The sequence below is a fragment of the Oryzias latipes genome, chromosome 22, assembly GCF_002234675.1.
Source record: "Oryzias latipes chromosome 22, ASM223467v1".
In the NCBI taxonomy this organism is placed as follows: Eukaryota; Metazoa; Chordata; class Actinopteri; order Beloniformes; family Adrianichthyidae; genus Oryzias; species Oryzias latipes.
The window spans coordinates 21,177,716-21,205,711 of record NC_019880.2 but is presented as its reverse complement, the minus strand read 5'-3'; the positions used below and the strand labels follow the sequence as shown (position 1 = coordinate 21,205,711).

Genomic DNA, 27,996 nt, shown 5'->3' with positions numbered 1-27,996 from the left:
AGGCTAATACATTTAATGTCCATGAATAATTCTGGTGTGTTTGTGTTGTCAGCACATGTATCATTAAGATGTAGGATGTGTTTAAAACACCAATAAAACACCAATAAAACACAAATGGAGAGCCAGAACAACAGGTCAGAGAGGAGGCTGTATCAAACTCTTATTCAGAAATTGGTAACACAGCCCCAAGACATACCACTACTCCTAGCAATGAGGCAACTGACCCGAAAGATAAAATAACGTCTAGAATGAACAGCAAACAACCCTGACATGAGCTATAATGGTTAAGTAAGTCTCCTATATGTATATTATAAATGAGGGCAATTGCTACCACAAAAATCCCAGAAACCACTGAACAGGTTTACACTTCTGCAGCAGTGATCCTTGAGATGCTTGGCTATAAGAGCAACCATGGCAGAAAACAACAATTGGTGGCTAAAATCAAGGCAGCTCGGAGAGAAGCGAGTCGACTGACACAGGCCCAGAGAGGTGCAGTGAAAAAGCAAGTGCCTAAAAGATGCAGCCAGATACCCATACCTGAAGCACTGGAAACTGACAAACAAAGGCTCTTGGTCATATACTGCTGCATCAAGGAAAGGTAGACACCACGGGACATCGCTGATTAGATATATAGTATAGCTTCATGCCAAATTTTTTTTGATGAAATGATGGAAAAACACCATCCTCCAATCAGCAATGTCCAACAGAGCCTACCCTTTCCAGTTCCTTATTGTGTTTTGTTTTTTAACATTTTGTTTTGACTTCTGTAAATTACTTTTGCTTTTTTATTGGCGTTGTGATCTTTAAAAGGTTTTGTGTCAAGTGGTTTTTTCATGTGATTTGCACTTAAGGGCCATTGGATTAATGTCCTTTTAGACCCCCCCCCCCCACACACACGCACACACAAACACACAAATGCAGTGTTCTCTCATAACTTTCATACCCAAAGCAAAGCTCTGAACTGATATCATTACATTTTTGTAAAACAAAATCTATTTGTTACAATGTTCACCTTTCAGCACACCCAATCAGGGGCACCACAGTGAATCAGCTTTCACTGATCAGCACGGGTGGTTTGCCAGATCCGTTTGATTATATCAAGGGTTAAATTCCAGCATGAAGGTACATCCTGATCAAGTGATTCCTCCTTTATTCCATGGGGGGGGTTTAGACTTTCAGCTCCGATGTACAGAACAAGGATATATCACACTTAAAAAAGAAATTCCCCCTCACAAAGGGCAAATGTTCTATATCACAGCACTGGCCTTAATGCCAGTTGGTATTCCAATTAATAACATTTTGGTCATTTGTTGTCATACCTGTGCGTCAGCAAGACTGAGGAGATCCTCAAAGTATTCCTTCCACCGCCTGACAATGTCCCCGGTCGATATCAACAGCTACCCACCTGTAGCCAGAATCTCTTTGAGGTCAACCGAATATCCTGAAGGAGTGTAAGGACGCCTACAGGAGGAAGCTGGAGAAGAGGGTGTTGAGGTGTTCTCCTGGACATTTCCCCGAGTTTGTTGATGAGGAAAGGAGCAAACAAAAACAGGTCAAAACTTATCCCTTTAATGAAGGACAGGATCAATGTTGCATCAATGTTGCTTTGGGTGGTGACGGCATCAGTGCAGCAAACTCACCATGTTCCCAAACACAGGGGTTTATATACAGAACAGGGTGTTCCCTGGTTACCCAATACACAAAGGAACACCAGGTCATGCAACTGGTCACACAACTAGCTTCCCAGTCCCCAGGTTAGGGACAGATAACCCAAAGTTGTTGTGTGGTAATGCTTAAACCTTAACCTGCTTGACTGGTCTATTTGTCTATTCCTCCTTTAGGTATAGCAGGTATAATCTTCCAGTAAACTTCTTGTGGCAGTATGAGCTAATTGGGGCACAGGTGTAGTCCCTCCCATCCTGGTGTTGCTAATGAGTACCTGGCGACCTATAAAATAAGACTGAGCTGACTCTCTCTCATTCCTGGCTGAGACTGCCTCCCATTCTGGGTTCCTGCTCCTCTATCAGTGCAGTGCAGTGGTCATCACTATTCCTAGTCACACAGCAGATCTGCATGTGCCTGGAAAAAGGAAATTGGAACAGAGCGCACATCCAGTTTTTCTGGTGCGTTTTGCAACTTCTCTGTTGAGCAAGATTAAATGTTTCATCTCCACACCCTAACAACTATGGAGGACAACAGGGGTTCCAAAATATTTTTATGCTCTTTGATTATGCATTTATTTGATTTCAAATATATTCATGAACTATGTGTTGTGAAATATTCTTGCTTGCTTCAAATTAAGAGTGAAACCTGCGTGCATTACCAGATACGATGTGCTGAGGTCAGCAGCAGGCCTGTCTGTGATTCCTGGTCTCTGTTTTATGTCTGTGCTGAGTTGTTTATGGAATAGAGAGACCTGTGGAATGCAATCTAGACTTGCATCCTTGACTGGCATGAGAATATCTTGCACTTACAGACACAGTCTAAAGACATATTTTGTAAAGCCTTTCTGCTTTGGGGCAGAGAGAGAGCGGAGATCGACGGAGCCTTCAAATCGAATCTCTCCTCTTTTGCAAAAGGTTTGAAATTTCACGCAAACTTTTTGTGTGAATTTTTTCACTTCCCGACTGCACATTACATTTTTGATGTACTGAACCATCCAAATCTGCAAAGGCCATATGGGTGTCATGGTGCCTCTGTCAGCTCTCCTCCCCCTCCCCTCTCTGCTTGGCTCCTGATTCATCTCAGCTATGTCCCCTCACTTCATCACAGACCAGACCTTCATAAGGAGATCCAGAACCAGCATTCATCACCAGTTCGTTGCCCCTGATGGTGTATTACCTGGTCTCACGTCTAGTTTTGTCCAAGTGTTCTTGTTCATGTCTAACTCTTGTATTGCCTCGCCTTCAGGACATTCTGACCACGAGTGGACACCTGAGTCACTGAATTACCCGTTACCACAGAACCTCTCGGAACATCAAGAGCCTCCAGTCCAGTCTCGCCTCGAGCTCACACCGACCTCCAGCCACGCCACGAGCCAACTCAAGCCATAACTACCTCAAACTACTTCATCTGCTTCGCTCCAGTCTCCAGCCACATCAAGATCCCAAGTCATTCTGAATTAATTAAAAATCCATTACTTAACATTCAACTCACCTGTGTTTTCCTTCCGGGTTCCAGCATCTGGGTCTGTCTTGCCTAGCTTGCCATGACAATGGGGCCAGAACACAACTTAGTGAATATTTTGCACCCCCTTAATATTAAAACAAAGAAAATGTTATTCCTTTAAGGGGAACCAGACCAGAGACCATGAGAGCAACCACTGGATTTTAGAGGAAGGCAAGATGTACAGTTGAAGATAATGTGGACCGAGCTAATGAGTTGGGTGGCCGTGGTGCAGTGGTATCACAAGATTGCACGTTTGATTCCCTCCTTGCCCGCCCATGTGTTGAAGTGTCCTTGGGCAAGACATTGAACCCCACCTTGGAGCCGCCATCAGTGTGTGAATGAGACTGAGACTGTAAAGCGCTTTGGGCCTTCGAGGAAGGTAGAAAAGCGCTATATAAGTATACGCCATTTACAGCAATGAGTTAAACCAGTTCTTCAACAGGTTTGACTCCCCAGCTATCTCCCCACTCCTCCTTTGAGTGACCACCATTCTTCTTCACATATCTCAGGGTTCCTAACAACTCTGCATTTATTGTCCCCCATCCTCCCTGCTTACTTCAAACACTGACTCCACAAGGTCCCCCACCTCCCAGTCTGGATTATTTAGTACATCCAGCCAGATGAGGAGAGAGCTACCAAAGGAAAGGCCACTGGACCTGACAGCATCTGCCTGCGAGTACTTAAGAACTGTTCCAGCCAACTGTGTGGAGTACAGCACCTACAGTATTCAACCTGGGCCTTCACTTTCAGAGGATTCCAGCACCAGATCTTGCAGCACCTAGTGATTACAGGACAACAGCACTGACTGAGGGCCCACTATGAGAACATTCAGGTGGATGCTCCCCACGTCACGTGAATTGAGGACTACCTGACAGGTCAACCACAGTTTGTGAGACTTGTTGCCATCTCATCTGTCCTTCGCAGATTCGTATGGTTCAGGACGTCCAAAAATTAAATGTGCAGTTTGGGGAATAAAAATTCACTGAAGAGCCGGCATGACATTTCTTACCTTTTGCAAAAGGGGAGAGGTGAAAAAACATGACCCGTTATGTAAAGCTGTTTGTCCACTCTCTCTCCATCTTCAAGTCAGAAAGGCTTTTTTTAAATTTTCCAGCAAGGCAAAATGTTAACATGCAAAATATGTCATCAGACTGTGTTTTTGTCTAGTCTGCATTTCAGGTGTCGCGGCTCCAAAAACACGAAAACAGAGACCAAAAGTCACAGAAAGTCCTGTATCTGTTACTGCAGGCAGGAAACAAGCACATTTCTGCCATGCAATACAGTATGTATGAATACAAAGAATCCGTTAAATGCATCAAAAGGGCATCAAAAATATGATGGAACCTCTGTTCACCTTCACAGACTGCAGAGCTGTGTGTCTGACACCCTGACGAGCAACACTGGAGCTCCTCAAGTAACTGTGCTGTTTCTCTTCCTATTCACCACCTACACGGTTGACTTCCAGTACTACTCTGAGTTATGGGCGGCAGTTTAGCTGCAGCGGTAGAGCAGGTCGTCCAACAACCGAAGGGTTGGTGGATCGATCCCCACTCTCCCCAGCCAGCTGTGCCCCCCCCCCCCCCCCCCCCCCGAGTGCGGCTAGTCTGCAGCCCACCGCTTCCTCAGGGGATGGGTCAAAATGTGGAGAAGAATTTCCCCATTGTGTGATAAATAAAGTATCAATTATTATTGTTATTATTATTATGTCACCTCCAGAAGTACTCGGATGACACAGCCACAGTGGGGTGTGTGAACGGATGGGAGGATGAGTACAGAGGCCTCCAGTCTGTGCGTTCTGCCAGAGTCTGGAATCACAGCGAATACGCAGCTGCGATCTGCCAGTCCTGCTTGTTCCCTGGGTTTTCTGTCGTCTGCTAAATGGATGAACACCACACGTAACTACTTTTTGAGAACAATATATGAGTGGAAGGGTAACGATCCTCCAGTACAGAGAGCAGGTTATCCACTGTCACACAAGCCAGGCAGGTTTAGTAAGACTCTTTCTTCTGCTTGACGGCATCCCTTTCTTCCAGTGTCCACCACTGGGTTCGAGGATTGCCACTGAGACAGGCACCAGAGACCTAAAGACCATAGACAATAAAAGTAGAAAACATGGTTCACTCTGACTCAATGTCTCCAGCCTCCATCTGTACCAGTTTGAAGCTCTCCCCGAATTGAAGTTGAAGACCTCCCTGATGGAGGGCTCAGTCAGATGTTTCCAGCAAACCATCACATTACATTTGGATCTGCAAAGTCTTTCTGGTCTCCTTTCCTGCCAGCATTTCCAACTGACCACCAGGTAGTGATCAGCTGAAGGCTCTGCCATTGTGTTCAAACATGGTGTTCATTATGGGCAAACTTTGATAAGCACAGAAGTCCAACAACAAAACACCACTTGGGTTCAGATCAGGGAGGTCATTACTTTATTAAGGAATAAAGTCCAGACTGGCTTCTTTAAAGTGAATAAATATGAAATGATCCAAAGAGCCATAAATCCCATCTCTACAGGGCAGGAAACACCTATATGTTCAAACAGGTAGACCACTGCACTCTGTCCAACCTTTGTTTTACCAGTGTGCCTCACAAAAACGGAGACGTTTTCTTCTTTTGGTTCTCATTCAGAAAGTTACCTGGAAGGTTCAGGCCGTGTTACACTGCTGCTACTTACAATTTGCACATCGTCCATGGATGAAAACTGGTCATAATGGTCAAACCTTTGGAAGGACCTGCGCCGGGCGCTGACCATGGTGCTGATGTGATGTGATCTCTGTTCAGTACTCTGAATGTCAAAATAAAGAAATTCAATGAAGCGGATTTACGTGTTCCTTGCATGGTTATTTGTACTTGTTCCGTGGTTTTCATGTGGGAACGTTCCTCCGTGATACATCTATGAACAGACCTGCCTTCCGCTTGGTGCGTGACACCGCCCTGTGAGAGACTCACGCATGTACTGCAACCAACCAATGCGCAGATTCAACAGTGAGACACAGTCTTTAAGGAGATGCAACGAGAGGAAAGCTGCAACATTTTCACAGCTTTGAAACAGAAGTTCATCAAAGAATAATGTCACTTCAGGCCAGCAGATGACAAATGAGGTAAAGGTACGTTCTAATCAAAGTGATCAGACTGATCTGATCTCAGGAGCGCAGAATGGCAGAGCAGAGGAGGGCGTTGGAGGAGGAGAAGGAGGTGGCAGAGAAGATTGCAGCTCGTGCGCTAACCCAGCAGCAGCTGGCTGACCTCGTGCCTTCAGTCTTGGCCTCACTGAGGAGGGAGGGTTACTTTTATGACCCCGTGGAGAGAGGTGAGGCCGCGTCCAGGCGGCTCCAGAAGCTGCATCAGTGCTGAGCGTGAAGATCTGTACAAAATGATGACAACGTTTTTGTCATTTTCAGATGTCGAGACACATTTCTTCCCACGTCTCATGGATGATGTTGAAAGCATTTTACAGAAGAACTGCAGAGTGAGGGAGCTTCTGGACGGTCAGACACTTTGTTTCATTTGTTGCTATTTATGGTTTTGAAATCTAGTTTGCTTCTGGTTTTCAAACCTTGAGTGTGGCCCATGCCTTTGTGTTGTCCAGACTGAATGATTGCAGCTCTTCATGTGCTGGGTTACCCAAGGCTTCATTATTCAGGCTGCAGTTGGTCCAAAATGCAGCAGCCAGATTTATTTGTGGGGCAAAGAGGTTTGACCACATAACACCCATCTTGGTCTATTTGAACTGGCTTTTAGTGCAATACTTGGTTTTATTCAAATTCAGGTCCTTACTTTAAAACCCCTTGCAGGTACTTGAAAGTACCCCTTCTTACCTCTCTGGCCTGCTTTTCAAATATTCCCCCCTGAAGTCCTTTCGCTCCACTGACCAGTTTGTGTCAATGGTTCCCAGAACCAAACGTAAGTTTGCTGTGTTGGCTCCTATTTGAAGGTAAAAATATGTCTAAATGGACGAGCTTGTAGATTTGATGTGAGAACTTGTAAAACAGAATGTGAAAACTTGTGCACCAAAAATCTCCATCTGTGTGTAAAATTCTTCTGCTGTATAGTCTAAAAAAACAAAATCACAACTGACAGCAATAAGAAGAATATTTTATTCGCACAAATTAATTATTTCGAGGGAACGAAATAGTATTTCGTTGGAACGGAATATTAATTTGTGGGAACAAGATATTAATTAGTGGGAACCAGATTTTCTTCTTTTTTATGTCAGGACACGGGCTCTGTAGTTTTGACACAAGTTTCAGGAGATTGGAGCACACTGTAGCAGTTGTAATCACAGATTTGAGGTAGTAACTCTAAATGAATACATGCTAATGGGAATTTGTCAGTTGTGATTTTGTCTGTCAAATTTTACAGCAGAAGATTTTTACACACAGATGGAGATTTTCGGTGCACAAGTTTTCACATTCTGTTTTACAAGTTCTCACATCAAATCCACAAGCTCAGACACATTTTTACCTTCATAGTTTCTATTTACAGTTTTGTTCAAAAACATTGACATTTTATTCTGCATTGCATCTATGCAGAAGTGACATTTTATGTTTTCATCGATTATTGAATTTAATTTTTGTACCATTTATTTGGAGAATGAGATAAAATGATTTTCAGATAGAGTTGGGATGCTGGTTACTGACAGCTTTTCTTTCTTTGCAGGAGACAATAATATTAGAATTTTAATCTCCTACCTTTCACTAAATATGTGTTTCTGATGTGAATTCAGTAAATATTATATTCTACAGAACCCAAAGCGCTCTCAGAGATTCTGATGAAAGTTTGCCTGTCTTTGGAATGAACCACCACGGAGACACCCCCCTCCAGCTGACCCGGCATTGGTCTGGTCCAGGTCTCCCCGCACGTGCTGCTGTTTCGCCGGTGTTTCAGCGTGGGGACAGCAGCTGGAGTTTCACGCTGACTCGGCAGAGTGGGTTCGGACGCGTCCACGGCGGCTCCTGCGGGAAAAAAACTCTCCACAGACGTGGACACGCTCCTGCTGAAGGTAGGACTCACGGCGCCTGCGCGGCGGCTTCGACATCTCCTGTCAGCGGGACGTTTTCCCAGCATTCAGCGGTTCCGCTGCGGGATTAGAGTCGGTGCCACGTTAGAGGAGGCTGCTCCGCTCACGACGGCCCAGAAAGCGGTCACAGGAAAACTTCCCGCCGGCTCAGGATCCACGCGGTTCTCAGTTTTTACACAGAAACCCACATGTAAAGGAGAAACAACATGAAAATAAACATAAGAGTTAACTTAATGTGCTCGAAAAGAGTGGGTAGAACGGAAAAAAGTCTTGAATTTTCCCATCTACTTTTTACAGCACCTTATATTGTACATTTATCTGTTTACAGTTATTCATTCTCAAAACCTTCCATTCATCTTCTGCATGCAGAAGTAACATTCGCTCATCAGTTCTTATTGATCATTTCCAACCATGTAAAATTCCAACAGTCACTACTTATGTTTTTCAGTCATGGAAACCCTTTGACGCTTTGTTTTCAGCCTTCATCCCTAAATCCAAAAACAGATGAGCACATTTTATTTTTCATAGTAAGAACGTACGGATTTTTTAAGTTCAGCTGATTTCTGAAGTCATTTCTCTATCCATGAACATTTGTTGTTTGTTTTACTGGAAGTTAGTTGTTTCTAGCTTCACACATCATGAGTACTGTTTTAAGTTTATCTAGTTACCATCATTACAATAAACCAGACTTTAAAATCAGTATGTGTCCCATAATCCACACCATGAACGATTCAAACAGCTTTTTTTATGCAAGATGGGCTGCCATGGTGCAGCGGTACGCCGGTCGACCTCTGAAGGCAGGTTCAATATCTGCCTTGCCCGCCCATGTGTCCATGTGTGAAGTGACCTTCGACACATGGACCCTCTGTCCACCACAGGGTTATCAATACCTTTAAATCTGCAGGAATATGGGGATTTCCAAAATTCAAAGAAAGAAACGCGTTGTTTCTTTCTTTCTGGCGTTGCATCAAAATGGCTTCACAGGCGATGATATTGTAGCAACTAAGATTGTCCCTAAATCAACAATTGATAGGATCATCAAGAACTTCAAGGAAAGAGGTTCAGTTCTTGTTAAGATGCTTCCGGGCGACCAGGAAAGTCTAAAGAGGATTCAGCTGCAGGATCGGAGGTCCACCAGTGCAGGACTGCTCAGGAACGGCAGCAGGCAGGTGTGAGTGCATCTGCATCACAGTGAAGCTTTTGGTAGATGGCCTGGTGGCAAGAAAGGCAACAAAGAAGCTACTTTTCTCTAAAAAACAAACTTCAGGGACAGATTGATCTTCTGCGAAAAGTCTGGCCCATAGACTTCTGAGACTTATGAGGAATTGGGCAAAGTCCTATTCTCCCATGAAGCTTCTTTCTGATTGTTTGGGGCATCTGGAAAAAGGCGGTACCATCAGTCCTGTGCCATGCCAACAGTACACTGTAAAAAAAATCTGTTGTAAGTTGTGGCAGCCATGGTTGCCAGAATAAACGTGTAAAAAATACATTGATTATGTAAACAACTTTACAGTCACACCGTAAATATTACATACTTTAATGTTTTAATTTACGTAAATAAACTGTCATTTTAAATTCTTTTCTGATAAAACCTACAAATAAATTTTGTACATTTGCTGGGCTATAATGTAATTCTAACAGTCGTATTTGATAGAAAATACTGAATTTTAAGGTTAATTTGATCAATATAGGTAAAAATAGCAGCAAAAAACATTTGTTTCACATAAAATAATCCCTTAATTACAGCAACCTGATGTTTCACATTCTTGGATGTGTTGTTGTATTTACGAGATTATGATGTTGAATTTATACAATGTTCTGTAAAGTTGTTTACATTTTTACCGTATTTTCTACATTTTTATTCTGGCAACCACTGCTGCCAATTTATTTTCGTTAAAATAACAGACTCTTTTAATTTTTTTTCCATTTTGTTCTTTAAAAAGGCAATCACAGTAACATACTCTTGCGTTTAATTCCTTTTTTGAAACCAAGATCCTTTTTATAATTAGAGAATATAAAATGTAATTGGGAAATATGAACTTAAGTGCTTCCTAATCTTACGGATGAATTTAACCCTTGTGCTATCCTAGGCACTTCAACGTTGGGAGTTGGGTCATCTAGATTAGTGTTTTTCAACCTTTTTTGAGCCACGGCACACTTTAACCTTGACAAAAATCCCGCGGCTCACCAGCATCCAAAAATTAAAAAAAAAGTAGAAACTCATAGTCTGTATTGATCTACAGCCCCTCTGCAATCTCACATGCGTTTTTGTGATAATTGTTGCAGAAAAAGATGGAAGTTGCAGCTTTTTTTCTAAAAGATGTAATACAAGTTAAGTTAGAAGATTTAAAAACTGATTTGTGTTTGTTGTTGTTTCAAGACGTTAAGAGGAGAGACTCATTGTGCGCCGAGACGCTGTCACTTTAACCCAATGCATCATGGGAGATGAAGTGCAAAAATCCGCCGAACACAGTAAGACAAGCGTCTCTGAGCTTCATTGTTTTGTTCACTTGTTCCACGGTCTGAGACCGGATTCTATGGAAAGCTGCACTGCTAAAGACGAGCTTTAGCTGGTATTTTTGTTAGAACAGAGAGACTCAATGAGCAGAATCAGAACAAGGAAGTGAAGACTTTAACCACTTCTGATGGGTTAGACTGATGACGTGATTAAAACTCCAAGAATGATTGGCGGAGACAGTTAAAGTGGCGGGACTTTTCAGAAAACTGCTTTAGTTGCAGCTAAATCGCGGTACCGTCATTCTTATCAAAATGTCTTTAATACAATCAAATAAACAAAACAAAAAGTATTTTACTATCTTTCATATTCCTAACTTCTCAATGTTTTATCAGTTTGGATGTTTGGATGAACACAGAGCTGATATCCTGGAGATGGAAAATGTTTTAGATCAGTTAATGAGGGCAATTCCCACAGCACACCTGACCATCTCAATGGCACGGCACACTGGTTGAAAAACACTGATCTAGACCCACTAGACAGTGCGCTGAACCTTTTTTCTTCAATGATTTGTGAACTTCAATGGTGTCCATGGATTACATGAAATCTTTCCACCTTTATCCACCTTTGTCATGGTAGGGAGAACACGTCAATGTAAAGGTGGGGTCATCTAAGATAGCACAAGGGTTAAAGCATTTTAGTACAATGTTGATAAAAAATATTTGGATGTTTTACTTTTTGCTAAGGTGTATTACATTTGCTCATTAGCTTTGCTAAGTTCAAAAAATAAACAAAATGTACTGAAAATGTAACCCAGTTTCAAAATATCTGCTAACCGTGTAGCAAAATTCAAACTGAAGAATCACTCCAATACAAAGACGTCATTACACAAATTTATTTTGCCTCCAAAAACATAGAAAATGTTTATCATTTGTGGATAATAAAATGCTATTAAAAAACATTGCACCTAAAACAAAAAACTATGTAAACACTTTCTTTTTTTTGCAAGAGCATGAACAGCATGAACAAAGAAACCTTAAAACTATGCATGCAATGTTGCTTACAGTGTTTACACGCCTCTCCACTCAAAATCTGACAGTTCCTGAATCAAGGTAAGGACACTTGGGATCAAGTTGAGACGAGACTTGACCTTCTTGTCCACTCTGGTCCCTTTTTCTCAGTTGATGGAGAAAAAGCATCTTTAGAAAGAGGAATACACACTCGATGAAAGGTCTCACTTTGAGCTGAAAAAATATGAATTTTGTGGGTGAACAGTTCCAGTATTCTAGAGCAGGGGTGCTCATTACATCAATCATGTTACATCAAAAACTAAATACTCAAAAAAAATACAAATATACTTTTAAAAAATTGCAGTCAGGGAATAATCCTCCTCACCATGAAGTATGTCACTTGATTGACATAAAGAATGGCCAGTCGAACATCCTCTGAGACGTGTCACTGCACATGCGTGTTCAACTGCACTGATTGCCAGATGTGTGATCGACTTGCAAATTGTAGCTGACATTGGAGACCTTCTGCTGGCCCGGCTGTGTGAGACAAGCAGAGGGTCACTATGACCCGCAGGAGTGTTTATTTATCCTGAATTGGAAGCGAGACCGAGGCGCCCTGTTTGACCCAGCTGTCCGGTAATGGTGCCTGCTGGTGAGTCCGCAGTTCCCGCCCAAGGGATCCGAGCCCGCTCAGGCAGCAGCGTTGTCAAGAAGCATCTGGTTTTCAAACCCTGCCCACGGGCTGGGGTGCACGCCGTGGACTCTGTTGCCACCACTTCTCAATGCCACCCATTACAAAGCCTGAGTGAGCGGCAGTGACCCCCCACCGCCTTCCCATACGGTCTAGCACCTGGGGGACACCTAGTTGGTCCTACCAATAGCATATAGTTGTCTCAAAGTTTAAAAGTAAAAAAATGAGCGCCAGATGTGGAGTTTTTCCTTCCTCCTCGTCTTCAGAAAGGTGTGAACGTTCAGTGTCAGTCTCCTAACCGTAGATGTAGCTGTTAATGCGTCTAACTTTGTCTTGACAGGCCTGGGGTCAGTCGCTCAGAAAATATAAAAAAAAACTAGAACAGAACGCACACAGAACGTTTCTGTTGTCGGTGCAGCACGCGCTGCAGAGCCGCTAACATGACAACTAAGACCGGACGGATCCGATTCAATTTGTTGAAGGCAAAATGCTGGAAACTTTTTATCATGTTGTTATCTGACATGTTCATCTAAATGTATCCGTTCAATTTTAAATCTGATTTTCACAATTAGTATGTGTCTTTAAGCACAAATATGAGAATTTGAAATTAGATATACGTAGATCCTTTGGAGCTTGGAGTCTCAATGGTAGCTCGCATGCTGAAAAAGTGTGAGCACCCCTGTTCCACAGGGATAAAAATCTAAATCTAATCAAAAAAAACAAACCTCGGGGGAAACTCCAAATATGATTCCCGCTCTGATGGGTAGTGGTTGTTGAAGCTCTAGTAGTAGTGAACATCATGTATAGCAGAGAGATGAAGGAAGCAATGTTGGCCCGCACAAGGTTTTGATCCAGACTCTGCATGAACTGTCTTGCAGAAAAAAATGCCCTAAAAATGAGGAAAGAGTAGAAAAAAAGGATGAAGTAAAACAAAAAAAAAGTTTGTTTTATAGAATTTTTAAAAACCAAGTCTACCCTATTGTTCAACAGTACTTTGATCAGAATGCTTAAGCTAAAAAAAACAAAAACAAATAGCTAATGAATTAACTTACTCTTAAATGTCCCACTTTAACTATACATCTTTTTTTCTCTTGTTCCCAATATCTTTTTTTCTTTTGAATTTATGATTATGCAGTTTTTAGCAAAAGTCAAAAAGCCTGTGTCGTTTTGTAGGACAGTTTCTGCAGCGCAACAGAAGCTTTTTAGAATTTGGCGTGGAAGTAACCCTACGCTGATACACTATAATATCAAAAGTATTCGCTTGCCTGCCTTGACTCATATGAACTGAAGTACCGTCCCATTCATAACCAATAGAGTTCAATATGATGTGGGTCCACCTTTTTGCAGCTATTACTTTATGCAGCTATTATTGATCATAATTTGATAACCATTACAAACAAAAATGCCTAAATCCGGTGAAAGAATTATGTATCGCAGATAGGCCTGCACAATATACCGCAAATTTATCGTTATCGCGACATTAAGCTGTGCAATATGCATAGCGCAAAAGACGGCGAAAATCGCAATAAATGTTTACCTTAAATGTGCTAAAACAATCTCATGGCAGCTTGAAATATTTAACAAATGAAATAAATCCCTTTATGCATTTAACCAATCAGAAGGACCCGTTTACGTTGTTGATCAATCAGATGAGCCCTTTTATGTTTGATGTTTGCCTCCTATGTCGACAAGGGTCAGTTGGAGTATAACTTTTAAACTGTTGCTGTGAAATGGAAATGATGTTTTTGGTTGTTTTGCTATTTGTTTATATACCGCGAATTATATCATTATCGCAATATTAATCACCAATATCGCATATCGCGAGTTTTCCTCATATCGTGCAGCCCTAATCGCAGATCTTATAAAAATTTTAATCCCAATCTATTTATTCATGATATCAAAAGTTCTAATTGGTCTACAGTTGTGCAGGAAATTGATGTAAATGCTTCTTTGAACACTTTTATGGCAATTTTAGGAAAGATTGTTGAGAAACATGCTCCACTTCGTAAAAGAACAGTAAAAAGTAAAAGTGCTCTATGGTTAGACGAGGAATTATCACTTATGAAGCAGAGAGACAACGCAAAAAAGATGGCTTCCAACTCTAAACATGTAGAGGATTATACAAACTATCGCATATTAAGGAATAAAGTTACACAATTTTTTTTTTTTTATAAAGAAAGAATATTTTGGACAAAAAATCTGTGGTTCCATGAATGACAGTAAACGATTGTGGAAAGTGTTACAAGAGCTGATGTGCAAAAAAACAAAGACTTTTAATTTGAATATGGAAATTGGTAGCATTTTTGTCAGTAAACCATTTAATATTGCCAATCGTTTGAATGACTTTTTGATAAACAAGGTTTGAAAAGCTGAGATGCTCTATGATAGCGCAGGATATAAGCTCTTCTTGTCAAATTATTCAATTGATAATGGAAAATAAAACTTGTTCCTTGGTGTTCAACACTGTTAGTGAGAATAATGTTCAAGATTTGCTTCTCTCATTACCTGATGATAAAACACCAGGTATTGATTACATTGATGGTAGAATCTTTAAAAAAGTTGCAAATGTTTTGGACAAACCAATATGTCATATTTTTAACAGAGCACTGATCAGTGGAGTGTTAGATTATACCTCTAATTAAGGATGAACAGTCATAGTTTACTGCTTCAAATTGCAGACCAGTTCATGTTCTCCCTGTTTTGAGTAAAACTTTTGAAAGGTTAATATTTAATCAAATGCTACACTATTTTATTTCAAATGATCTGTTTACTAGTGCACAGCATGCCTATAGACCAGATCATTCAACCAATACGGCATTAGTACATACGGTAGACCAGTGGTTAAAATATTTGGATGATAAAAAATATGTGGGTGCTGTACTTTTAGATTTCACAGCTGCTTTTGATGTAATCGACCATGATATTCTGTTGGCAAAGCTCAAATGTTATGGATTTTCACAGTTGTCCCTTTCACTGATAAATGATCTTAATGGCAGAACACAGAAAGTCCTCTTCAATGGTAGCTTGTGTGAAACAAAGTTTATGTCATGTGGTATTCCACAAGATAGTTGTTTGGGTCCACTTTTATTTTCAGTGTTTGTAAATGATCTGTCCCAGGAGGTGAGAAAGGCAGAAGTGGTGTTATATGCAGACTTTATTCTGTGCATCTGCTACTGTCCCAGAGCTCAATACAGCCCTACAGAATCAACTGAATTCACTTACCAGTTGGGTTAAGTTGAATAAATTGGTTCTTAATACATGTAAAACAAAATGCATTGTTTTTGGTACAAAATACTTATTGAATGCACCATGTTACCTGAATTAGAGTATTGACAATAGTTTGGTTGAACAAGTGACTAAAACCAAGCTTCTGGGCATCAAATTAGATGATCAGCTCTCTTGGACAGATCAGATAAATCATATAGTATCCAAGATGGGCAGAAGAATTGCCTTGGCTTGGAGGTGTGCGCAATATTGTCCACCTTCAGTCATGAGGACAGTTGTACAGTCTCTGGTCTTGTCACATCTGGAGTATTGCCCAGTCATTTGGTCTAGTGCTACACAGGGGCATCTAAAAAAATTACAACTTGCCCAAAATTGAGCTGCCAGGGTGGCTCTTGGTTGCTCTTATTGGACCAATGTGAATGAGATGCACACTACTTTAGGTTGGTTGGGGGTAAAAGACAAAGTACAACTCAGTCTTCTATGCTTAATGCATAACGTCGTTTTTAAAAAATGTCCACAATATTTGGTAAATAAATTTTTATACAGTGGGTATTGTCATCAATATCAAACTCGTCAGGTCAGCTCTGGAGATTTTATTGTTCCTTTTTCAATATCTAACTGTATGAGACAAACAGTGCTGGTTAGATCTTCTGTTGCATGGAATCCAGTGTCTGGAAGGACAAGGCTTATTAGTAACAAATATAATTTCAAAAAGATTTTAAAACTAAGATACATGGACTACTTACAATAACTAACGATTTGCCTGATTTGCTGTGATGAAATGTATTTGTTGTTATGTTGCTATGTGTTTTTGATATGCTGGTACAAAATTAAATTGTTTTTAATTTATGTTAACGTGAAGTATTTAAGGTAAATATGATTAATGAGTCAATGTATTTTGTGAAATCCTTTTCGTTTTTTTTTTAAATTGGTAAAATGTATGTTTTTTTTGCGTATGGACACCTTGCATTGGTCCACAAAGATCTTCCAACATGGCACAGCCATGTTGGAAGATATGAAGGGGCCCGCTCCAAACCGATATAGTGTATCCCAGCATTCCTTTGTTTACACTTTCTCCTGCTAACTTGCAGCTCCTCACAACCCCAAGCTAACATTAGCATAGCAAAAAAAAAAAGTGGAACTAATATAGGAGCTATCCATTAGTTTAGTTTTGAGCCCGATGCAATTTTATAGGAGCAGGGAGACTTTTGCCGCCCATCGCACTTGCTGTGTCACAAACACAAGCTTTTTTAAACCAAACCACAAAGCACCAAGAACATGATTTTCCAATGGAGTGGATCTTTCAAGACGGATGGCCGTTTTTAACATGTTCTTGTAGCCTTTTTCTCATAATGGAGAATATACAGTCAGGACCATAAATATTTGGACAGAGACACATTCTTTCTAATTTTGTTTCTGTACATTACCACAGTGAATTTTAAATAAAACAACTCGGTTGCCATTGAAGTGCAGACTTTCAGCTTTTATTCCATGGATTGAACAAAAAGATTGCATACAAATGTGAAAAACTAAAGCATTTTTTAAACACAATCCCTTCATTTCAGAGTTTGGATTTCTCTTTATGTGGTGTTCGACTGTTTCCTTTTCTGATTTATTAGTACAGTTTATATCGTCAACTAACTTTGGCCCTATTTTTTTTTACTAATTATTCATTGAACTTCTTAGTCATATCCTGATATGACATTGTTGCTGTCATACAGGGTTTTCCCAGTTCGTGCTTGTAGTCATGATTTAAATTCATTTATTGATTCCTTTGTTAGTTTTCTTCTGTAAACGATTTGCTGTTTATCTTTCTCTACAAACACATTCATAGTTTGCAAATACCAGAAGATGGTCATTGATAAATGACAATCATCAGAAAGTCATCAGAAATCCACTTTTTATCGTTTTCTAGGCAGTTTGGGTATATATTTTCTATCAAGGTCACACTATTTGTTGTTATCCTGCTTGGTTTGTTGATTAATGGATATAAGCTTGAACTGTACATCGTGTGAATAAATTTTCTGTCATGATGTTATTGTTTGGTTTAACTAATTTTTATTAAAATCACATCCAAAAGCTCAAAAAGATGATTTTGCATGAACTGGACTGAGAGGTCTGAGGTCTTTCCAGGTATCTGTTGTAGCCACTCCTCCAGCTTGGGGGTTACTGCCCCGAGTGCTCCAATTACCACAGGCACCACTGTCACCTTCATTTTCCAGGCTTTCTCCAGTTCTTCTCTGAGTCCCTGGTATTTCTCCAGTTTCTCATGTTCCTTCTTCCTGATGTTCCCATCACTTGGCACTGCCACATCCACCACAACGGCTTTCCTCTGTTCTTTATCCAGCACTACAATGTCTGGTTGGTTCTCCATTACCATCCTATCAGTCTGGATCTGGAAGTCCCACAGAAGTTTTGCCCTGTCATTCTCTACCACCTTTGGAGGTGTTTCCCATTTTGACCTTGGGGTTTCGCGTTCATATTCTGCACATATGTTCCTGTATATTATTCCGGCCACTTGATTGTGGCGCTCCATGTATGCTTTCCCTGCCAGCATCTTACACCCTGTAGTTATGTTCTGGATTGTTTCAGGCGCCTCTTTGCACTGCCTACACCTTGGGTCTTGTCTAGTGTGGTAGATCTGAGGCTCTATTGCTCTGGTGCTCAGGCCTTGTTCCTGAGCTGCTAGGGTTAGTGCTTCAGTGCTGTCCTGTAGGCCAGCATTTTATAGCCATTGGTAGGACTTCTTGATATCAGCCACTTCAGTTATGGTCCGGTGGTACATGCTATGCAGGGGTTTGTCCTCCCATGAGGATCTGTCCTCCAGCACTGTATCCTTTGCTCTCCATTGCCGGAGACATTCACTGAGCACACTGTCAGTTGGGGCTTTGAGCTTTATGTACTCATGCATCTTGGATGTTTCATCCTGGATAGTGGCTTCTACGCTCACTAGTCCTCGGCCTCCTTCCTTGTGGCTAGTATACAGTCTCAGGGTGCTGGATTTGTGATGGAACCCTCCGTGCCTGGTGAGGAGCTTTTGTGTCTTTTATTTTTTATTTTTTAACTTGTCCTGTCCAACAGCTGGGCAGACAGATGAGAGCTGAAGGCCTCTTGTGTTGGACATATTTTACTTTAACAACAGGGGTTATTAATCTTCAGACAAACCAGAGGTATGTCTGAATGAACCCCTTTTGTAATCGAGGCCAAACTTTATTCATTTTAATCATATTTGAAAATCTTTTGTGTTGGACCGGACGGAAAAGGAAAGGAGGGAAGAAGAGAGAGGGATGTTGGGGGGGGGGGGGGGGGGATAAAACCATGAAGCAGCATAAAGCAACAAGCTACTGGATGTTTATCATTACGTTAAGGTTCAGATGTAATACAAATCTCAAAGGGCGGGGCCTATCCACACACACACTCAAATGTTATCAACACAACTGCTAGCTGCAAAAATGTCCATATGTCAACATGTACACAAAGCAGATAGTGTTCACACATGCATACTTATGCCTTCAAACCAACTACTGTGAAATATTTCATTCAATCAATCACGCAAACTATTAGTGTAAAGGTGACCTAACACCTGTGCTCAATTGAGTGTTTATGTTCTTCTAAAATGGATGGTGGAATGTGAAAAGAAGGAGGGAGAGTACCCAGCCATTCCCACACCAAGACCCCCGCAGCAGCAGCCGCGGCAGCCAGAACCCCCAAAGCCACACGGCAGCAGGCAGAGAACAACTGCCCCCTGGGCGATCACATCCGCCACCCAGGCCAGGGGCAGCAGGACCGCCGCAGGGCCCCCAGAGCCAGAGAGAAGGGAGGCATGGGGGGAAAGAGAGTGCTGCCCCAGCTCAACCATGATATCAGACCCCCCCGCCTCGCCAGGAGGGCCCAACGCCGGGCCCCACCCGAGAAGGGTGCCCACAGCCCCAGACGAGCACCTCATCACCACCCAGGAGTTCTGGGCATCCCCCCGCCCCAACCCCAGGTATAAGCCAGGACCCCCCAAGGGAGACCCGCTCCGCGCTCCAGGCAGCCACCCACCCGGCCCACGGTTGGTCCAGAAAGGAGCAAGGCAGGGGCCAGCCGTCCCCGCCCAGGAGTGGGGCACTCCGGGGATAAGGGGGGCCCACGAGGGGTGTTGTAAACATGGCCCGACCAGGCTCTGCTACAGTTGGAAATTTGGCGAGGCCCAGGAGCCGGGGGCAAGGTCAGGAAACCATCCTATAGGGACACCCCCGGCTCAGGTGTGATGTGATCCCCGGCTTCTGGCCTTGCCAGAAAGCTCAGGGATCCCTCTCCCTGCGTGGAGAGAGGTCCACCGGGCCCAGGAAACCAGCACCCAGGGGACACAGCCGCCGTTGCCAAGGGTCCAGTACCCCTTACCAGGGATGGGGTAGGAGACAGATGGTCCAAGGTCCCACCTTCCTTGCGAAATGCGTGTGTGTTTGTGAGGTTGTGTGTGTGTGCATGTGTGTGTGTTTATGTTGGAATGTATATTTTGTGGGGTGAAGGGTGTGTGTACTAAGGGGGTGCAGTTAAAAGTTGGGACAGCTGGTAGACTGTCCCCCGGTGGTCAATCAGCTGGAGCTTTTGTGTCTTAACATCCGTGGTCTGTATCTCTTCCTTTGGCCATCTTATTATTCCTGCAGGGTATCTGATAACTGGCAGTGCGTAGTTGTTTATTGCTCGGGTCTTATTTTTGCCATTGAGCTGGTTTCTCAGGACTTGCCTTACGCGTTGGAGGTATCTAGCTGTTGCAGCTTTCCTTGTTGACTGCTCCAGGTTGCAATTTGCCTGTGGAACTCCAAGGTACTTGTAACTGTCCTCAATGTCTGCTATTGTTCCTTCTGGGAGTGAGACCCCTCCTGTGTGGACTACCTTGCCTCTCTTTGTCACCATCCGGCTGCATTTATCGAGCCTGAATGACATCCCAATGTCAGTACTGTAGATCCTGGTGGTGTTGATCAGGGAGTCAATGTCACTCTCGCTCTTAGCATATAGCTTGATGTCATCCATGTAGAGGAGTTGACTGATGTTGGCCCCATTTCTGAGTCGGAATCCAGAGCCAGTCTTGTTGATTATGTGGCTGAGGGGGTTCAGACCTATGCAGAACAGCAGTGGGGACAGAGCATCACCTTGGTATATCCCACATTTGATGGACACTTGTGCAAGTGGCTTGCCATTGGCTTCGAGGGTGGTTTTCCACAGCTTCATCGAATTTCCTATGAAGGCTCTTAGAGTCCTGTTGATGTTGTACAGCTCCAAGCATTCAGTGGTCCACGTGTGTGGCATTGAGTCATAGGCTTTCTTGTAATCAATCCAGGCTGTGCACAGGTTGGTGTGTCGTGACCTGCAGTCTTGAGCGACTGTTCTGTCAACCAGGAGTTGGTGTTTGGCTCCTCTGGAGTCTCTACCAATGCCCTTCTGTGTGTTTCTCATGTATTGATCCATGTACCTATTTATCTTGGTTGCAATGATGCCTGACATGAGCTTCTATGTTGTGGAGAGACAGGTTATTGGCCGGTAGTTGGATGGGACTGCACCCTATGAGGGATCCTTCTGGATCAGGATCGTTCGCCCTTCCATTAGCCATTCGGGGTGAGTCCCATCTCTTAGCAGCTGGTTCATTTGTGCTGCCAGGTGCTCGTGGAGTGCGGTGAGTTTCTTTAGCCAGTAGGCATGTATCATGTCAGGGCCCAGTGCTGTCCAGTTCTTCATCCCTGAGAATCTTTCTTGGATGTCTGCCACTGTGATGGTTACTGGATTCTGTTCAGGGAGGTTCCTATGTTCTTTTTCTCAGAGAGACCAGCCACTTGGCATTCCTGTTATGTGCTGCCTGTTTTTGTCCTTCTGGCTTCATTGTCTCTTGTGTACCTTTTTAGGTACACAATAGAGTGTTAAAATCCATGTGGGTGTTTGCCTATTCTCAGTGAGGGGCCACAGGCCCGGGTGGTGGGTACCCCCCCCTTACTGGTTCTCCTTTTCCCTCAGACATTTATGAAACTGAAAAGTTTATACCAGAGGAAAAAAGAAAAATGGGAAGCAGAAATTTCAAGCCCAGAATGTGTTTGAAAAAATGACCATCGTTTCCCAAAACCGTCTGAGGAGAAAAGAATCTATTTCAGAAACAAAATGCAGCGTCCCTGGAGGAATCGGAACCAAACACTTTATTCACCTGGAAAAACGAGAACGTCCGGTTGTACTCAAGATCCGTTTTTTGTCTGCTTGATCATAACTGTGAGCTGGAAGTCCCTCCTGCCCCTCCACCCCCCCATGCAACAGTTTGTATTGAAGAAAATCCGGATCAGAGCAGAGATGTTTATAACATCAAATCTTAGCAAAGACATTCAGTGAACGTGCCTGCCTAACCTGCATAGGGAGTGCATTCCACAAGCTGGGGCTAGCAACGCAAATGCTCTATCCCCTCTGAGTTTCCGCCGTGTCCTTGGCACATCCAGGAGCAGCTGATCTAAGCGACCGGGAAGGGGAATGCAGCTGTAGCAGCTCAGAGAGCTTGGGCGGAGCCAGACAATTTAAAGATTTAAAAACAAATAAGAGTTTTAAAATGGACAGGCAGCTGTCCTCCTGTGCTCCTGTGCAGTCACACTCGTTGCTAACTAAATGGAAGATCTGGATTTCCAGGGTTCAGAGGGTCATGACCAAACACTGTAAATGTTCATCCTGATTTAGTTTGTCACAGACCTTCTTTCTGCGTTCTTCTCAGGGTCATCATGAGCTCCAAGGTGTGCAAGAATTGCGGCAGCACCGCCATCGATGTGGACCACGCGCGGGGCAATGCCGTCTGCATGAGCTGCGGCTCCGTGCTGGATGACAACATCATTGTGTCGGAGGTGGAGTTCGTGGAGACGGGCGGCGGGGGGTCGCTGGCTGTGGGACAGTTTGTGTCCTCAGAGGGTGAGAACCATGCTAGAGCTAGAGATGCATCATTGTTAAGGTGGTCAGGATTTAAGGCCGAAGGGTCAGAACCCCCTGGAGCATCTCAGAACTTCAACAGTCCCTACAGAATTCAGACCCCTGCATAGTGAATGGTTTGATCCGTGGTGGGACTGAGCACACACTGCTGCAGGAATCCTGTCACCTTTACTCAATAACAACAGTTCAGAGGCTGAACTGTTGGATTTTAAAGTCGGGGACAATTGGCAGATGTCCAACAGATGAAGGAGAAGCAGCTTTTCTATTGCTGAGGAGGGAAGTTCAGGCCACAGTGGATCCTGACATGGCTAAAATGAGCTGCTCTGTTTTGACTGTTATCAAACTAAAAAGAGACAAATGTATTTACTAACGTGGATTCATCAGTTTCCTTATTGAGGAGCATCTGCCACAGAATGTGTTGCTTCCATCTGGTCTGATTCTGCTCCATCTCATACTTTACTAGTTATATCATAGTTTTTACCCATTTGGTATCTACTCATCTAGTCTTACCTAGCTGTAATGATAGGAAACATTTGGAGATTTGGTCGTTTTAAAAAATATATATTTTTAGCATCAAGTGTTGCTTATTTTCTGCTGGAAAACATAGTCTAACAGCAGGGAAAATAATGCTGAAGGCAAACATCTTTTACATTTTTCTCATGTAAAGCATTCTACCAATGCTATAAATCCTTCAACCAACCATTGTTTTCCTGTTTCTCCTCCTTTATTACAGTCTCTTCCTCCATGTTTTGCTGCTTAACTCTTTCTACAGTTTTCCAGCTATTTCAACCATTCAACTATTCAGCTTTTTCCAGCTATGACTTTTAGTCCTTCAAATCCTTGAACTTTTTGAGATATTCCAGGATTTTTGTCTCCATTGAAATACATGGGAATCCTTGGTGCAGAAGCTCGCTCGTTCGATACCCGGCTCTGACATTTTTCACAAACATATCTTTTTTGTTATTGTCCTGTTTTCACTCTATTTATGGTCGACTTTGATCATTTCTTTCTTTATTTTTTGCCAATTATTATCCTTTAAGTTTCATTTTCATTCAGCCTTCAACCTGCATTTTCTTCTGGAAAATGCAGCTCCTTCTAGTTTTTTTTATTCACTTAAAAACAAACTTTTAATTCTTTTTTGCCACATTTTGATCATTTTCTGCCTTTGGAAATGACTCAAAACAAGCCTCATCATTACCCCTCCACCGCCGTGCTTTGCAGTGGATAATCATTCTGCACAATTGTGTGTTTTTTACTAAGAGTTTTTGGGTTTTAAAGGTCAAAATAGCAAATGTGGAAGTTCACTGAGCACAAACCCCACAGAATGCGCTGTCATCAGTTTGGACTGAAGGTGGTTTGGTGAGAAATGACGGAAAACTGAAATGGATGTGAGCTGCCATCAAATTCTTCAGTGTGAAATAGATGGAATCGGGTAATGTTCGGGTAATAGTTGTTATTTCCAAAGATACCATAGATATTTACTACTGCTGCACAGATGCTGTTTATTTAAAAAGTGAATATTTTTCTTCACATTTTTGTAGTTTAGCTTTTTGTCCGCTAGAGGGAGCTGCAGTATCATAAATAAAAACGTAGAGCTGAAGGTTGATTACTGTGAAATCAACTTTGCTGCTTAAATGGATGAACTTTTAGGTGTGAGCCACCTTTTTATAGAAAAAAAAACAGCTTGTTCAGTTTTTCTTTTTTTTAATGTTTGGAGAAACCTTTTTATTGAATCATTCGTGTTTTTTCCCTCAGGCGGTCAGAGACTTCCATCTTTTGGGGACTCGTACTACCCGGGGGTGGGCTCCCAGTCCCGCGCTCAGACGCTGCAGAGAGGTGAGTGGCCAGCAGAGGGAGCCGCGCGGGCATCTGTGTCGCGGCGTGGAGGCTTTTCCGTTCAGGTCGAGGCGACTAACAGCTGGAGCTGTGTGGCGTCGGCGGACACAAACCTTTGCTCAGTCGCTGTTGCGTGCAAAGCTGCAGTCTGAGAGCAGCTCTGTCGCAGCACGTCGGCGTGTTTGACCGCAGCCTGCTAATTAAAGCCTTTGTGTTTTCAGAGGAGGTTTACTCTGGCTTCTCTGGTCCTGTTTGTTCTCCTCCTTCAGAAGTGCACCTTTCAACCGAGTGAGCAGCTTTTCTCTCTGCTGTTTTCTTTAGCTGCTTATCCAGGTAAATGGAGGGATTGAGCGCGATGAGGATTTATGTGCAGTGGGAGGAGAGACGCTGCCTGTGACCTTTACTGCAGGCTTTATGCTGCTTTGTTGAAGGTGTATTGAAGTTTATAACCATTACAACATTTTCCAAGAAAGCAAGTTAAAGGTTCTCTATAGTTATGATAACTTACTCACTAAATCAGTACGGGTCAAGTGTGTTTAGTTTGAGTAAAAGACTACTTGTTAGCTGTTTACTGATTTTTACTGTGAAACATTCACAGCTTGAAGCCACGCTGCTTCGATTGGTTTCATTCTACATTCTTGGTCGTCCCATTGCCTGCTGTGGGGGGGTCCGGGGCCTGTATCCCCCATTCTTCCATCAGTCCTGGTATCTATTTGTGTGTGTGACTGAGCACAAACGTCAGCAGTCTCCAAGGCTCCATGTCCATCATTTTTTTTTTTCTTTGCTCCTCTTTATGCCTCTCTCAGTTGCAGTTTAATCTTCCTTTTTTTCTCTTAGGTTTCTTATGTTTAACATGTGAGCTGTTCTAAAGAAGGAGCTGACAAGTTTGTGGAATTGCACGCAGATGTTACAGCATGCAGATGCAATAACATCTGCATGCAGCTGCAGCAGCATCTGGGGTACTGCATCTGCATGCTGTGTGGCACTGCATGCTTTTTGCACTCACCACTTCTGTCATCCGTCAGATTTTATTCTATTTGGCTGGATTCAAAAATCCAAATAATGTAGTTGGATGAATCCTCATGAAGGAGTATATTTGATTCTCCTGTGTGAAATAATCTCAGAGATGCCGTTGGTCATGGTAATGTCCTTGGGTGAAGCGTGTTTATAGAAATGCAGCCATGGTTCAACACGAGCGGCTAAATCTGCAATAAAAACAAGAACCTTGGTAGTCACTAACCAATATATGAAGGAATACTCTGAGATTGAAATGGACCGGACCGTCAGTGGAATCGGACCTGGTGCTGAAGGTCCAGCCCAGCCGCACTGAGTGCAGCTTTCTGAGACTTCAGTCCAAGGCCAGACAGCCGGTTCCGTTTCTGGCTTGCTTCCCACTCCGTCCAGACTGCATGGAGGCTCTGATCAAGCAGGTCCGATCTGCGCTACAGCAGAGTTAGAAGTGAGTCAAGTTTGAGTCTGTAATCATGATGGAGGAGCCAACAAGCAGCACTCCAGAGGAGGAAATGAGAGGGAAGCCGGGCTCGTCTGAGGATGTGGTTGACTTTCTGCCTTTAATTCCTCAGAACAAACTGTGGGAACGTTCTGCATTGGTGCAGTTTGGGTCTACTCCACAGACGTGTTCAGAAAGGCGAGCAGAGACGAGAACGTTTCTTTTTTCAGTGGGTCAGGAGTCGATGAGCTTTTCCACAGCGTCTGCTGCAGCGTGTGAACTGATGGCTCTTTAGGACTTCTCTTCATCCTCTTTGCTTCAGTCCTACAGAAGTCATCCTCGGCCGTTGTCTACCCGCAGATGGACTCGTGCCTGTTAGCTCAGCCCCCCCCCCCCCCCCCCCCCCCCATCTGTTTTTGCTGGTCGTCATCAGCCTGTCTGGGCTCTGTGACCACGAGGATGTAGAGCTACAGCTTTTTAACAAATTCTTCTGGCATTTTTCTCATTCTGGAGGACATCTCATGAAAACTAAGATTAAATTGCATCACATAGTAATCCTTTATATAGTTGTGAATCAGCTGAGGTCGGAACAAAGTCTGTTTGAAGAAGTTTTTGACTAGAAAATATAATGGGCGGGGCCAAAGTATCCGTGCTCCGCCCCTTTCTGATCATCAAACTGAACGGCTGGATAGGTTTGATATTGGTGCCATGTTTGTTGCACCATTGATGTGGTGTTGAGGTTGAGAGGGGCTGTAAGCTAGAGGGAGAGAGTGTACACAGATTTATGACAGGTAGCTAACGCCACGTCAACAGTCCCGCCCAAACCTCAGAGGTGAATTTCTGATTATTTGCTCCCGCTTTGCAGAAACGATGTCCCAGAAAACAACTCAAGTTTTAGGATTCTGGGAAAAAACATCATAACCATAATTTAGTGTGTATTCAGACTGGACAAAATTTGGTTAGCTTGAAGTGAACCAGATTCTGGAACCAGGAACCGCTCTTGGACCCATCTTTCCAGGTGCTCTCAGTTCGTTTCCAATCGGACTGAGCTCTAGTTTCCTTTGAGTTTCCTCATTCTGAATAGGGTCCATGCTCGGAGCAGAACAACTGGACCAAAACGGCCACCATAGCCGGGAATCATTGGATGTCAGCAGTAGCAGAGCAACGATGAGAACTAACAGCTCATTGAAATGTGGTTGGATGAATGCAGACTCATTAAAACAACTTTTAACGTGATCCACATTGATTCTCTCTGTTTTCCAACAATCTAGATGTCATAAACTCTGATCAGTGAACCTTCTCAGCCGTCGTCTCCTCAGTAACCGCCTTGCAGCACCGGACCAAAGTAAGACGTGTTGAGCCTGACGTTAATACAGACGTTCAGAATTGGTCAGTGAAATAGAAAGTTTGAATCAGTGAACTATCCTGACAAGGACTGCAAAGCGCAGGACTTCCATTATTCTTTCTCTCATTGCTTTGCCCCGCCCTCATCACTCCTGGCCAATGAGTGAAGAGATCTTTGGTCACCTGGTTTTGTTTACCATCTTTGGTTCGAATCAGAAATGTCCGTTAGACACCACTCTGAATACAGACCACGCGGTTCAGGACTCCATCTGACCAACAGACTTTCCAGTCTGAATACACCCTTAAAGACCACTGGGGACACTAAAAATAGATCAAAAGATGATAGAAGGTAGTCTTAAAGAGGATTACATAATAAAATCTGAATGTTAATCTAAACTTTATGGCGCAGGTTTAAGGAACTCGGCATGTTTTAGGATTTTAAGGTCTGCATAATCTGTTGGTTTTTCCAGTAATTCCTCTGATAATTTGAAAGTTTTAACACTTGTGCTATCCTAGGCACTTTAACGTTGGGAGTTGGGTCATCTAGACCCACTAGACAGTGGGCTGAACCTTTTTTCTTCAATGATTTGTGATCTTCACTGGTGTCCATGGATTACATGAAATCTTTCCCCCTTTATCCACCTTTGTCATGGTAGGAATAACACATCAATGTAAGGGTGGGCTCATCTAAGATAGCATAAGGGTTAACAAATAGATTACTTTTTGAAGCCGTTCTAACTTCTTTTGATGCTCTGCAGCAGTTATCAGCTAGAGGGCGCTGCAACCCCAACATTTAGAATGTGGTGCGTCTATTCATCACACTTGTCTTAATCCAGCAGGTGGGAACAGAAAACAGATTGTGCAGAG

At 42.9% G+C, this 27,996-nt stretch overlaps 2 protein-coding genes across 5 annotated transcripts in view; one reads left to right on the top strand and one right to left on the bottom strand.

Moving 5' to 3' along the window:
* klc1 (kinesin light chain 1) overlaps nucleotides 1-1,432 on the bottom strand; it is a 39,982-nt gene extending 38,550 nt beyond the window's left edge. Inside the window, exon 1 of the mRNA XM_023951257.1 lies at nucleotides 1,320-1,432. The gene's annotated coding sequence lies outside the window, so the exon portion shown is untranslated. The remainder of the gene's footprint in view (nucleotides 1-1,319) is intronic.
* Nucleotides 1,433-7,985: 6,553 nt separating this feature from the next.
* The window catches only part of LOC101163291 (BRF1, RNA polymerase III transcription initiation factor subunit), a 100,412-nt gene continuing 80,401 nt past the window's right edge, over nucleotides 7,986-27,996 (top strand). For 2 of the 4 annotated variants that reach the window (XM_020713750.2, XM_011490671.3), the window contains exons 1-3: nucleotides 7,991-8,164; nucleotides 22,291-22,481; nucleotides 24,255-24,335. In XM_020713750.2, the coding sequence (XP_020569409.1) occupies nucleotides 22,298-22,481; nucleotides 24,255-24,335 (265 nt within the window). In that variant the 5' untranslated portion in view covers nucleotides 7,991-8,164; nucleotides 22,291-22,297. Of the gene's footprint in view, nucleotides 8,165-22,290; nucleotides 22,482-24,254; nucleotides 24,336-24,478; nucleotides 24,624-27,996 lie in introns of those variants that run through there. The other 2 variants (XR_911008.3, XM_011490672.3) reach the window with 2 other exon arrangements.